This window comes from Glycine soja, chromosome 9 (assembly GCF_004193775.1).
Source record: "Glycine soja cultivar W05 chromosome 9, ASM419377v2, whole genome shotgun sequence".
NCBI lineage: Eukaryota > Viridiplantae > Streptophyta > Magnoliopsida > Fabales > Fabaceae > Glycine > Glycine soja.
This window is the reverse complement of record NC_041010.1, coordinates 47,714,706-47,729,356: the sequence shown is the minus strand read 5'-3', so window position 1 is coordinate 47,729,356 and position 14,651 is coordinate 47,714,706. Positions and strand designations below refer to the sequence as shown.

At 31.1% G+C, this 14,651-nt stretch overlaps 3 protein-coding genes across 4 annotated transcripts; all 3 read left to right on the top strand.

The window, feature by feature from the left end:
• Positions 1-182: 182 nt before the first annotated feature.
• On the top strand, positions 183-3,283 carry LOC114425371 (nicotinamidase 2-like). 2 transcript variants are annotated; one of them, XR_003669220.1, is made up of 2 exons: positions 183-1,057; positions 2,951-3,283. XR_003669220.1 is itself a non-coding variant. In XM_028392284.1 (2 exons), exon 1 carries the CDS (start codon positions 357-359, stop codon positions 963-965), a length of 609 nt encoding a protein of 202 aa, XP_028248085.1. In that variant the 5' UTR covers positions 188-356; the 3' UTR covers positions 966-1,008; positions 2,951-3,283. The 2 variants fall into 2 exon arrangements, 1 of the variants encoding a protein (XP_028248085.1); XM_028392284.1 differs by having other exon boundaries at positions 188-1,008.
• A 2,215-nt stretch (positions 3,284-5,498) lies between these two features.
• LOC114368573 lies at positions 5,499-6,191 on the top strand. Its single transcript, XM_028325785.1, has one exon. It carries the CDS (start codon positions 5,499-5,501, stop codon positions 6,189-6,191), a length of 693 nt encoding a protein of 230 aa, XP_028181586.1.
• Positions 6,192-8,958: 2,767 nt separating this feature from the next.
• On the top strand, positions 8,959-12,725 carry LOC114425774 (pentatricopeptide repeat-containing protein At2g35030, mitochondrial-like). Its single transcript, XM_028392731.1, has 4 exons — positions 8,959-11,143; positions 11,300-11,367; positions 11,908-11,948; positions 12,174-12,725. Exon 1 carries the CDS (start codon positions 9,210-9,212, stop codon positions 11,064-11,066), a length of 1,857 nt encoding a protein of 618 aa, XP_028248532.1. The 5' UTR covers positions 8,959-9,209; the 3' UTR covers positions 11,067-11,143; positions 11,300-11,367; positions 11,908-11,948; positions 12,174-12,725.
• The last annotated feature ends 1,926 nt before the right edge of the window (positions 12,726-14,651 follow it).

The following is a 14,651-nucleotide window of genomic DNA, read 5'->3' as shown; positions in this document are numbered from 1 at the left end:
AGAACAGAAGTAGTTATCAATTTTAAGTTATCAACCCATTTAATAACTATTTATAATAACGATAACAACATGGAGTATATATATATATATATATATATATATATATATTTAAAAATATAGGCAGACTGATGAGCCAACTTACCCTGCCCCGCATGTGACTTGACGAGTTGGCAGGTTAGGTGGGATGGGACAAAAGTGAGCCCATGAACTAAATTCTCCACCTTATCCTGTTGAATTTAGGCTATGCTAGTGTGAAAATTCCATATTATGCAATACATAATTATTTGTTCTTTGTTAGCACTGTTGAAATTTCTAATCCGCAGTATCTAAAGTATGTCTCCAACAGTCACTCACAAATGTCCTCTTCTCTGAAACGCTGCACATCCTACACCAAATACGAGATCAGAAAGCGAAACCCTGAACCAAAATCATGTGCCCTATTGGTAATCGACGTGCAAAACCACTTCTCATCCATGGCCACCCCAATCCTCCATAACCTCAACACCACCATCTCCCTCTGCCGCCGCGCCTCCATCCCCGTCATCTTCACTCGCCACTGCCACAAGTCACCCTCCGACGCCGGCATGCTGGAGGAGTGGTGGTCCGGGGACCTCATCGTCGACGGCACGGCGGAGGCCGAGCTCCTGGAGGCTCTGGACCGGAAAAGCAGCGACCTTGTGGTGGAGAAGAGCACCTACAGCGCGTTCAGGAGCACTGGCTTGGAAGAGAAGTTGGTGGAGATGGGTGTGAAGGAGGTCATAGTGACAGGTGTCATGACCAACCTGTGCTGCGAAACGACGTCGCGTGAGGCGTTCGTGAGAGGGTTTAGGGTTTTCTTCTCCGCGGACGCCACTGCCACCTCTGACGTGGAGCTTCACGAGGCCGCTTTGAAGAACTTGGCTTATGGTTTTGCTTACTTGGTTGATTGCCAGAGGCTTCAACATGCCCTCTCTGGTGCCAAGTGAATTCATCAACCGTGTGTTAATTGGACGAACAATTTTGAGAGGAGTACGCTGCTCTTTGATCTACCTGCATTTCTTCTCTAATCAGATTTAGGGTTTGCTCTTTCTGTTTGATTTCATTGATTTCCTCATGGAACCCTTTGATATCTTTTTTTTATCTGTATGAGAGTGTGGAGTCAAATGCAAAAGTCACATGCTAAAATTAGATCCCAACCTGAAAACAAGGTCTTAATGATAGCAATATTATACAATTACATATAATATCTCAATTATATGATGGCCTTAGTCTTTTAAGGAGTATGGTTTGGGGAGGGGACAATGGTTAAATATAAGATTAAACACAAGATGCACACCCAACAACATTGAGTATGGTTGGGGTTCTTTTAGAGGCTTTAGACCTTCTTCTTACTAATTGGTTTCGATACATTATTACTCTTTGGCGTTAATTGGTCACTAATGCTGCTCAAGATGCTCTCTCTGATAGCATGTTGCATCAGAGAATCCTTTTCTGGTTTGGTGCAGAGCATGGTTTTGGCCATCCATTGGAGTTGTTGATAGAACTGCATCCATTGGTCAGTAGTATAGCTGTAACATCCAGGAATTTATAATTTTCAAGTAATTAGGACAAGTCTCTTCCTTTTTGTGTTAGTGTCTCTGCTCAGAGTTGGGCAGTCTTTGATCCTATCAGTAGGAGTGCATAATATCCTCTGTTTTCAGTCTTGTTCTCTTTGGTATATGAAACCTCTCTTTACATTTCTAAGCCTGACCAAGTGAGTTATATTTCATACAGCCTTGTAATACATAGTTGAACTAAACCTAAACCAGAACTAGTGAAGTTCATGACCTTTGTTATTTCATCCTTGGAAAATCTATTTTGGACCTACACGGTGAGTTATTAGTGGATCCCTAGATTGGAAAACTAGAATGCAGTATTTTTGGCATTATTTGAGATCAACACCCCATAATGACACGCTAAAAAAAAATATCAAACTTGGTTAAGAAGGACTAGTTTAATAGAAATTACTTGGACCTTTAGAAATAATAACAACAACAACATAGTGTGACAACATCAACAACAATAAAGTGTGATTAGGGGCTCCAAATTGAAGATAAAAAAAAATGGAATTTTCATAATGTTATGTGTTTATTTATTTTGGTGCCATGCAATATTGGATAATTTGTTTTGGACATGGACTTTTCAGTAGAAAATGTGATTTTTCTTGCATTAGTTTCCTGAAAATTTGATGGTTTGTCATGAGTTAAAGTTGGAGTATTGGAAGAGAATATTCACAAATTATTTTTGGTAACTATTAGAAAATGCAAAGGAAGTATTCAAGGAGTATTTCTTTTAAAACCAGATTATAAGTGTGTTGTAGCATGTAAATTATGTATAGAATATTTCCTTATTCCTTGTAATTAGGATTGATTTTCCTTTTTTCTCTCTTAACTAATATTACATACATTCTTGTCATTGTATTCACTCTTACTTGGGCAGTGGCTCTCACTGCCTATGCTATATGTTGTACACTTCAGTACATCTAGTACTGACCCTTAATTATAATATAAATTATCTTTTGCTGTGCAAAAAAAAAAAAAAAAAAACTAATATTACATACATTCTTCTAGAATGTACAAAGAGTAGTCAATTGGGGATCGAGTGCAGGAATAGATTTTGTCTTCTATTTGCTTTTACTGAAAAAATTGGTTTCTAATAGAGCTCGATATTTCATTTATCCATTCTCTCTAAATCCCATGGGGGATGAAGTTTGTTGGTTTGATGATGATTTATCCATTCTTGTATTTGTTTTCAAGTATCTCTTATTGACCATGGATATGTATATCTTGAAAGTTGAAACTTTATGGGTGTTTTGTAATTACAAGTTCCTTTTCTATGCTTGTCTCGAATTTGTTGGTTGTTCAAAAGGTCTAGAACAAATGGTTTTCAAGACAATGTTCAATGATTCATTTTTTCTCTCTTGTGGGTGCAGTCGAATGTTGTTCGCGGTCATGTTGAGGAAATTGACAAGGCAATTAGTGAGTATTCTTAGGAAATGGGCATCAAGTCGATTTACTAGTCTATGTAGTAGCAGGTTTTTATAGTTTTTGGATTATTAGAAGCACAACTATGGGTTTTTGTGATGTATGTTGTCTAATCAAATCCTTCAAGGATGGTATTGTAGGATTTGGATTTCAACTGCCCGGTTACCAATGCATGTAAAGTGATTAATTATACATTCATCATCGTCATAGTACACCAATATAGGGAGAATTTATTGTATGAGAATGATTATCTTATCTTAAAATGAAAATGATTAATTTTATCTGTTAGATTAAAATGACATGTTAAAATTAAAATATTTTAAATTCAAATTAAAATCTCATTTAACTATAAAATTTTTATAAGATTTACCAAACAAAAAATTAAATATTAATTTATGACATCCTAAAATATTTCAAACCTATCATTATCATGACCATCATCATGATAATTAATCATCGTTATCACCAATATGATTGTCGTTACTGTCACCATTATCAACATTGTGATTGTTGTTATGACCATTGTTGTCGTTACCAATATGATCATTGTTTTTGTTGTCGTCGTTATCAGTGTTGGTGATCATGATGGTAGTGGTTGTGGTGATGATGGTGGTTGTGATGATGATTTTGACGTAAATTAAATCTTTAAGATATTTCATTTTTTGTTTGATAAATTTTATAAAGATTTTATGATTAAATGAGTTTTTAATTTGAATATAAAATATTTTAATTTTAACCTTTTATTTTAATTTAAGGATTGAAATTAATCATTGCTATTCTCACATGAAATAATCATTTTCATATATGTTATATATAATAATAATAATAATAATAATAAAGTAATGAATATTCTTAAGTTTAGTCTTTAAGTTGATGTATTTAAGTAAGATTTAATTTACTGATCAATTTGATTTTTTTTCTTAATATTTGTAGACTGCTTAAAATAATTTCTAATACTTAATTAGGAGAGTGTTTATATATATATTTTTTCCCACTCTAGAGACTACTTAGGATAGAAAGTGATACTTCAAGAATGAAATTCACGGATGCCATGCATGAAAGATTTTTTTTTTTGGTACAAAAGAAGTTTGTCTTTTTGACGCAATGTATATAAAATGATAACTGTTGGTGTCACGTAGGAATTTTTCTAAAGCATTGAAAGGGTGAGAAGGAATGTTTATTGAAAAGTGTTCTTGAGAACGCAGATTGTTGAGGGAATGTTTTGAAAACCAAGAACAGGGTCATATGGTTAAAGTGAGGTGAAATTGCTTAGTATGGATTATCCAAAGACATATTCAATAACAATGATTTCCATAACATATTTTTACATTATCAAAACTAGTTTCTGGTAAATTTGCATGAAGGGAAAAAATATTTGAACGTTGCGACGTGAGAATGGAGACAACAAACAATGCAAGCAAAGGAAAAGGAATGGAAGAGATACAGGGTTGGTCCAGCGTGGTGAGGTAGGTGAGAAGAGTGTTTAATTGTTAAAACTAGGGGAGGGTGTTTTGGGGATTTAAAATGTTAAAAATAAAATAAGGGATGAGAAGAGTAAAAAATGAATTGCAAATAGCTGCCCCGTGTATTTTTTGTGATAGTAGTGTTATGAAAGCAGAAAATGTATGACCAGAAACATAGCTGGTACATGACCCAATTAGATGTCCGATTTGGTCTAGCTTTTAAAAAGATTGCCACAATGCCACCAATTTTATTTACCTACTATTATTCATAATATTAAAATTTTAAAATCATAGCTTGTCCTACATACAAAGTATGAACAACAAACATTTCGGCTCTGCATGAATTATAAGGTCCGGTTTAAATTCGGCAACTTTTGTCCTTTCTAAAACTAGGGAAGTTTCTAGGTAGAATCGAAGGGCAAAGGTTGATGATATCATCCAGATCCTATGCCGTGCATTTACAAAACAAAAGACAAAAGAACAGTTGTCAGCAACCCATGCTTAAGTACACCACATATATATCTTTTTTTTTAATCTAACATCTTAGTATTTTCACATTCCTTATATAACATATGTTCCAAGCTTCTTGTTTGAACGACATTTTGTCAGTTCCTGAGTAGCTATACATGATATATCACAGGCTGGCATGCACGAGTACATCCCCTCTCGTGCTTGAATTGTTAATTAATCATGTTGCTTTAATATTCAACAACAGTATCCTATAACCTCAAACATATCCACACAAAGGGAAGGTTCCTTTGGACAAACTAGTACCTTAGCTGTTACCACTATTCTCAATTCCGTACCTTCACTTTTGCTTCCTCATCTGAATCTTAGATCTAATTAAAATGATTTTTTCAAGCTTTACTATTGTATATATAAACCCTTTGAAGCACCCTAGGAGTCTATACCATAGTACTAGCTTTCTAGCCTTGACTTGATAAAAAAAAAAAAAAAAAGAGAAGAAAAAGCTTTCTACTAGCCTTGATTTTTCTCACATAGTGCAAACCCTTTTATTTGTTCCACTTAAGTTATGGCACCCCTTGATTTTGTTGCCCTTAAAGACTTGCACAATTCAGCAAACAACCTTCTCCATTCACCAATGGTTCAACAAGCACTTGTCCATCAAAGAGAAGAAAAATGGTTTGATGATGTGTCAGAGTCATCTCTGAGGATGTTGGAGGTGTGTGGCATCTCAAAAGATGTTCTCTTGCTAGTAAAAGAGCACCTCCAAGAACTTCAGTTCACTTTGCATAGAGCAAGCATTGGTGATCCAGGAATTGAGGAAAAAATCGAAGCCTACAATTGCTATAGGAAGAAACTGAAGAAAGAAACATTGAAGTGGTTGAAGGGTATGAAGAGTCAAACCGCCACAATGCACCCTCCAATTAATGAGCAAAAGCTAGTATTGGTTGTTGATGTGCTAAGAGAAGTAAGAATGACCAGCATTTCCATTGTGGAATCACTTTTGTCCCTTGTTTCCTCACCTTGGTTGGATACAAAATCAAGGAAATTAAGGTCTTTCTTCACATCAAAGCTTGTGCGTGTGAGTTTGCATTATTGCTCAGATGATATGATCTATTATGATGCCATGGTGCTTCAAAGTGCAAACAAAAGGTTAGCAGGGGTTAGGATGGCTATAGAAGGTCTTGAGGTGGAGTTGGAGTGCATGTTCAGACGTTTGATCCACACAAGGGTTTTGCTTCTTAACATTCTTACCAAATAATAGAAAAACTTGGTGGGAACCCCAATATACCAATGACACAAACAAGTCAACTAGCTCAAAACCCTTTATCTCTTAATTAAATTTACTTAGATTGTTAACCATTATTTTTATTCTTTGATTGTTTCAAATAAACTACATTGTGAATGTGCAATTAATATAATTGAACATATTGTCTATTCCACCCTGAGAGTTACCATTTTACACAGATTTGCATTCAATTGAAAATAAGTTTGGACTAAAAATAAAAGCAATTGAATTGCTTGTATGCTTTATTTTATATGCCATATAATTGTAATTAAGAAAGAAATTTCATGATTCAATGTATATCTAGCTGTCTGCAAGTGGATTTCTTTGTCGCTATGTTATCCAACAATTTGAGGAATAATTACTAAAAAAGAATAACTGGAAATGTTTATGTTGCATACGCAACAGAACAGATATTGCTTTTAAGCTTCATTGGAATTATATATATAGCTAATAGTGATTGGAAACAGGATGTCTCCATGTGCCTTATCAATAGTTTGTACTTTGTAGTCAAACATATAGCTTTGTATGAAGGAAATGCATTCACGGGAATGGGAATTTAGCATGTGAACAGTATAGAGAAGAAAAAATTAGGATCTTATTCAACAATTCAGAATGTGTATAAGATGTGTATATTTAAGGTACTAGAAAATAACACAATTCCAAGTTTTCAAGTTAAATTAAATTTAAATTTAAATCACAACCAACTAAAAATTAAACTTAAATTATCATGTTAATAGTTCAATAAACAACATATATGAGAATGGTTTCACATGAATATTCTAATAATCTCGATATCATCCTACAAATTGTAAGCACTAAAATAATAGTATACGATAAAAATTTAATGTTTATATATTAATAATATAAAATAATTTTATAATATTATTTAATCATAGATTATCATTTCAATTACTTTAAAATAATAATTTTAAAAGTTAATAAACTTATAATACATAAGTAAAATAATTCTTTTTATTCTTTTTACGTGCATAATCTTTTTTCTCATCAAATAAACAAATTTTTAATTTTTAGTTGAAATCTATTAATGTAATTATTAAATTAAAAATATTTGATAAAATTAAATTTTGAATTAATTGATAAATATAAAAATACATATTTTTATATTTTTTATATAATTATTTTTTATTGTGTAAATAAAGTATATTTTATATAATTATATAGTTTTAGATTTTTAATTCATTTTTAATTCTTATAAATTTTTTATTTGAAGATTAAATGTTTTCTTAAAGGTAAAATAAATATCATAATAATTAAAATTGATAACTTAATTTAAGGAATTTTATTAAATAAATAATATTATATTAAATGAGGAATACATGATTTTTTAAAATGTTGAGGTTAAAATAATTCGCTTACTAAAAAGTTTTATTTTGGTAAAATGTTTGTTAACAAGTCAACCAAATTATAAATTAATTAGTTGAAATAATTAATTGAATACATTGTTCGTGTCATGTTTTAGTTTAGCTTAAACATAAAACAATTACTCCTTTCCTAAACTTTTGTATCAATTGAAAAAAAAAGGACTTTCAACTTTAAAGGTATGACTTAGGAATTAGGATAGTGCCGGGGTAGGGGATGCTATTCAATAAATCTAAAAGACAAACGAGAGAAAAGATGATAAAATAAGACTTTCATGAGTTTTTTTTTTTAAAATAATGTGATTAAATGTTGATATATAATTAGTAAAAATAAGTCAAATAAAAAAGTGTGTCTAACATCTAATATAATTGTCTTAATTACAATAATATCCTAAAAAAATTATTTAACCCTATTTTAGTTGAAATTATTTATACAATCTCTTATTACTATTTTTGTAATTTAATATATTATTATGTTAATATAAGAAAAAAATATAATTTCTTGATATTTTGGTCTTGTTTTTTTTTCTGTTAGAAATAAAATTATATCCTCTAATTTTAATTGGAGAAACAATATTAATAACACTTAAGAAGTTCTATTAATACTTACAAATCATTTACAGTTTTTCTTGGTATGTTTGTTTAAATTATTTTATAGGAAGCGTTTATTTTACAATTTTTTTAAAAACAATTTAAACCAATTGACTCAATAACTCTAAACACATCTAATAGAGTAAATGGTCTATAAAATAATAATGTAAAACAACTTTGCAGTATTATTTAATCATAATTTATTAACATTTATTTATTTATTTTTATAATAATTCCTTTAAAAGTTATAACTTAAAAAATAATAATTAATAATATTTTTTTAGTACGTTATCATTTAAGTTTAAATCTAATTTTGATTTTCTTATTTTACTTAATTCATAATTTTGTTTATTCTATTTTAAAATCGAGACATTTAACCTTCTTACTTTAAAAATCTATAATTTTGATCCTTATTTTAAAAAATTATAATTTTAGTTTAATATTTAATTTTATTTATCTTTTATTTTTTTATTTATTACTTTATAATGAATTAAATTATTTCTTAATAGTACCTTAAATGAATATATTAGATTTATGATTTAATTAGATCAAAAGAAAAGAAATAAAATATAGACATAATTGAAAATTTGGCAAAAATTATGAACTTTTTAAAATAGAGAAATTAAAATCACAATTTTTTTTAAATAAAAGACTAAATGTCTCTCCTTTTAAATGAAAAAATTAAAATGGTGAATTTTTTAAAATAAAATGATAAAAAAGGACCAAATTTTGGAAATGAAAAAAACAGGGAAAACAAAGTTGCATTTAACCCTATTATTTAATAGTCTCTAAAAATGTATAGCTCTACCTCGCCTGCGACCGCGACATCCACTCCGCCGGCCGCGTCGTGCTGTTCTTCGAGTCCGTACACTAGGACGAGGACGCTGACGTCAGCACCGAGGTGGTTCCGATGTACAGCCAAGCCATTGCAATAGTTTATAGTTTGCGTTGCTCACATCACAAATTCACAGCCACCTATTAATGATATTATTGATTATGATTCCTACTCTATCGTTGAAGGATGAAGAAGCTGCTACACCATTTATCATTCACTTTGTTGCACCTTCCCAAATCACTAAGCAGCAATGTTATTACAATCAGGTTAGCATCCACGAGCAATCTTCACACGGAAATGAAACGCTGCAATCTCTTTATCTCCAGGCTCTGCCGGGAAGGTGAAATCGATTACGCACGCAAGGTGTTTGAGGAAATGCCTGAACGGGACATTGGTCTGTGGACCACAATGATAACTGGGTACTTAAAGTGTGGCATGATCAGGGAGGCCAGGAAGCTGTTTGATAGATGGGATGCCAAGAAAAATGTGGTCACTTGGACAGCCATGGTTAATGGGTACATCAAGTTCAATCAAGTTAAGGAAGCTGAGAGGTTGTTTTACGAGATGCCACTGAGGAATGTTGTGTCTTGGAACACGATGGTTGATGGGTATGCGAGGAATGGCCTAACCCAGCAGGCTTTGGGCTTGTTCAGGAGAATGCCAGAGAGGAATGTGGTTTCTTGGAACACAATCATCACGGCGTTGGTGCAATGTGGGAGGATTGAGGACGCACAAAGGCTTTTTGATCAGATGAAGGATAGGGATGTGGTTTCGTGGACTACTATGGTTGCAGGTTTGGCGAAAAACGGGAGGGTTGAGGATGCTCGGGCACTCTTTGATCAGATGCCTGTTCGGAATGTGGTTTCTTGGAACGCAATGATCACAGGTTATGCTCAAAACAGGAGGTTGGATGAGGCTCTGCAGTTGTTTCAGAGAATGCCTGAGAGGGACATGCCTTCGTGGAATACCATGATCACAGGTTTCATTCAAAATGGAGAGTTAAATCGTGCAGAGAAGTTGTTTGGTGAAATGCAAGAGAAGAATGTGATTACTTGGACTGCAATGATGACGGGGTATGTGCAACATGGGCTAAGTGAAGAAGCATTGAGGGTATTTATCAAAATGCTGGCTACCAATGAGTTAAAACCCAACACTGGAACTTTTGTGACTGTGTTAGGAGCTTGTAGTGACTTAGCTGGTCTTACTGAGGGACAACAAATTCATCAAATGATAAGTAAAACAGTTTTTCAGGATAGCACATGTGTGGTATCAGCGCTGATAAATATGTACTCGAAATGTGGTGAGTTGCATACTGCTAGGAAGATGTTTGATGATGGGTTATTGAGCCAAAGGGATTTGATATCTTGGAATGGCATGATTGCTGCCTATGCCCACCATGGGTATGGCAAGGAGGCAATTAATCTATTTAATGAAATGCAAGAATTAGGTGTTTGTGCTAATGATGTCACCTTTGTTGGACTTCTGACGGCTTGCAGTCATACTGGTTTAGTTGAGGAGGGGTTTAAATACTTTGATGAAATTCTGAAAAACAGATCGATACAACTCAGAGAAGATCACTATGCATGTTTGGTTGATCTTTGTGGTCGTGCAGGAAGGCTGAAAGAAGCTTCCAATATCATTGAGGGGCTTGGGGAAGAGGTGCCATTGACTGTTTGGGGAGCGCTCCTTGCTGGATGTAATGTGCATGGAAATGCTGATATTGGGAAGCTTGTAGCAGAGAAAATTTTGAAAATTGAACCACAGAATGCAGGCACCTATTCATTACTTTCAAATATGTATGCTTCAGTAGGGAAATGGAAAGAAGCAGCAAACGTTAGGATGAGAATGAAGGACATGGGGTTAAAAAAGCAGCCAGGTTGTAGTTGGATTGAAGTTGGCAATACAGTGCAAGTATTTGTAGTTGGTGATAAACCACACTCTCAATATGAGCCCCTGGGGCATTTACTTCATGATCTACATACAAAAATGAAGAAGGCTGGGGACATGCCAGATGATGATTTATTAGTTAGTGTGGAATTTTAGTAGTATAAGTCTGTGCTGGTCAGTCAAAGCTTGGATTATGCAGTTGAGTTGAAATGTGGGACAGTTGACTTTGACTGGTACTGCTACAATGCACTTTTAACTTTCTATGACTGTAAAAATTAGTTATTTGGTCTCCTCCTCCTCCCAAACACACCAACATTTAAAGTTCAAAACTGCTATTTAAATTGCTTAAGAGAGATTTATTAGCTCATGTTCACTTTGTTTTTGTTCAGGTGATCTATCACTTTTTGAAAACTGTAAGAGCAATTGGCTTCTTAAATTCTGTTGATTGATGAAATGAGTAAGTTTATGATCACTATATTCCTTTGGTTTATTAGTTTGATGCTAATCAAATTTTTAACAAGTTATTAGTCAGTTTATTATCTTTATATGTATATGGATCTGGAGAACATTCAGTTGTGTACTGAATTGGAATCAAAAGAAACACAAACAGTGTAAAATCTCTAATTCTGCTCATGAATATTCTTTTAAATTGAACGACTTTTGATATAGGGAGTATAAAAATTTATAAATTCTTTGAAAATATGTTTTCACTTTAGGATTGTACTATTAGTTTATCTGCATTGGCTAGAAAATAATTGTGTTTTTCTTTTCTTCTTTTAAGAAATGTTATAAGTTGTAGTCATTGAATTGAAAACTTCAATTGTATTTTGACAAATAGTGCTTCATTCATTATCTATAACTCTGTTAGTGCAACTGTAGGCACATTGTAAATTAGTCCAGACAGAAGTAATACTAATTTTATACTATTCTGCTAGCCTTTTGTCTTTGTTTCCATTTTTTTTTGTACTATACTAATTTTTTGTTCTGTTTTACTTAGAAATAGACAAATAGTTGACTTAAGGCACACCAAAAGAACAGGTAATGTAGTTGCAGACCTGTTAGCTAAGTTAGCTTTTTCTTTCACAAATTCTGTTTGGATTGAGGAGGTTCCCTCTCAAATCCAGCATGCTGTAGATATATGAGGGCTGTCACAGCCTCTTTTCAGTTTTAATATATCATGACTTATTATTAAAAAAAAAAGGAATGAGACTGATCTGCTAGATAACTGTACTTAACTCTTTTCCTCCCCTTCAACTTGCACAGACTCAATCACCGACAACAATTGGCGGGACTTGCAGCACTCACCAATCAAATGGTATATTCTAGTCAGTGCCAGGCTGCTCCTATAGTGGCCTCATGCACATTGGTTGTATGCTGTAGCCATAGCTTAACCGGAAATTCAGAACAGCCTCCACTCCCTCTTGTGTAATTTCCCTCACTGATGTGATACCAGCTAGCACTACATATCCACCATCTGCAACAGATATTCTGGGTGATCGAAATGCAGTAAATTAAGCAAGCAATTTACTCCATTGATGAGGATGTGCTCATATTTGCAAAGCACGGTAATGGACTCTATTATTACTGTTGTTGAATCTGCACTGAAGATAACAAGAGCATTGCAACCTTTTGGAAGTACTAAACCTTTCGAGCATTCAAATACATAAGCTTTAAGCATTGAACTTAGTTTAGGTACATAAGATTCATTCAAGGTGACAATTTTAGTTTTTACTTTGTGAATGTTGTGGATAGTTCACTTTGCATACTTATCAAGACTCTATATATATATAAAATAAAATAAGACTTTTTTTCCTATGGGATGATGTCACCTGTCAATCTTATATTTATTTCTTCCAAAAAATATTAAATGAGATTATTTTATTTTTAATTCAAACAAATATAATTAACAATTAAATGCAATCAATTAACATTAATATAATAGATTCATTTTAATAAATTAATTACTAATAAGTTAATTATCAATCAATATTAATACATCAATTAATTTGTATTTTATGAATTGATATACATGAAAAATATACATTATGTATAAAGATTTTATACATGTCACAGCTTATATAAAAAAAAATATATAGAAAAATTATTATCACATTGTAATATTCAAAAGAATTGATAACTACATTAAATGAAAAATATATTTATATATATGAAAAAATAACCAATACTAATAAATTGGTGTTTTGTTGATAATTAATAGATATATTAAACATATTTAATTTCAAAATTTATTATATTTTTTCCAGTTAAAATTTATTATAATAAATTACATTAACTATCATTTTAATAATTTAAACTTAATTCAATCAAATAGATTTTCTATATCATTATACTTATTCTATATATGTGATTTTTTTCTCCCTCTTTTCTATTTTTTTAGTTTTATTTACTTTCTAACAAAAACTATTTATAGAAAAAACTGATTGGAATATATAATCAATATTTATTCTAATTAAATATGTATCTTAAATTCTGAATTATCATAACTTTTAAAAATTCTTATTCTAATAAATTAAAATTTCAATCGAGTAATATAGTTATCAATTTAATATATAATATTTGTTAATATTTTTATGTCCAGTCATTTAATTATTAAATTTAGAAAAATATATTTATCATTTAATTAAAGATATTACAAAAAATAGATATATAGTAAAATGTTTCATATTTAGTTAGAAAGAATATGCATAATGACAAAGAAATTCATACCTTCATATATTTGCTAATAAAGTTCACGTTAGATACTAAATTAGCATCTTTAGTGGGTACTCGCATATAATGCATACAATTGTACATGTATTTTCACTACATGTAAATACACATTAAAAATCTCTGTTAAATATTTTTAAGGGTTAGTTTTATTTTTAGTTTCTAAATTTTTTTATATTTATGATTTTGTTTCTTAAATTTTGTGAAAATTGATCAATATTTTTAAACTTTTTTCCGATCTTTTCTATTTATTTTAATAGTTAAGTGAAGATGTATCATTACTTTTAATATTATTATTATTATTATTATAAAAGTAATGATACATCATTATTTAATGGTTAAATTAGACGGAAAGAATGAAAAGATTGGACCGAAAAAAAATTCAAAGACGTTGGTCAGTTTTCGTAAAGTTTAATGAACAAAAATAATAAATATTAAAAAGTTTATGGACTAAAAATATAATTAAATAAATTTAAACAATTTTTTATTTTTATAAAAATATAAATGCGTACCTATGGATATTAAAAAAATCCACGCATATCTGGTTAATGGATACTAATGAGTGAACACACAACAAATATCTATCTGATGAGACACTCCGTCCATTGTCATCCCTAGGCATAATTTCATATTTAATTTTTTTAAGAAAAAAATTAAATAAAAAACTTATAATGTAATATATATATATATATATATATATATATATATATATATATATTAACATATATAAAAATTTAAAAATAATTGATAAATATATTATAAAATATAATAATAATATAAAAAAATTATAAATTATAAATTCAACACCCATGCATTACACGGAATATTACGCCAATATTGTCGAATATGTTAGCCTCATATTCACATCAATGCTTGTGTATTCTGGTTAAAGAAAAGGCTAAAATGCAAGGAACTCCCTTAAACTATATTAGTGAGGTTCGGTAAATCCATGGAATTCAAAACCTAACAATTCACTTTCTAAACTTATTAAATCATGCAAATAAGTATATTAAA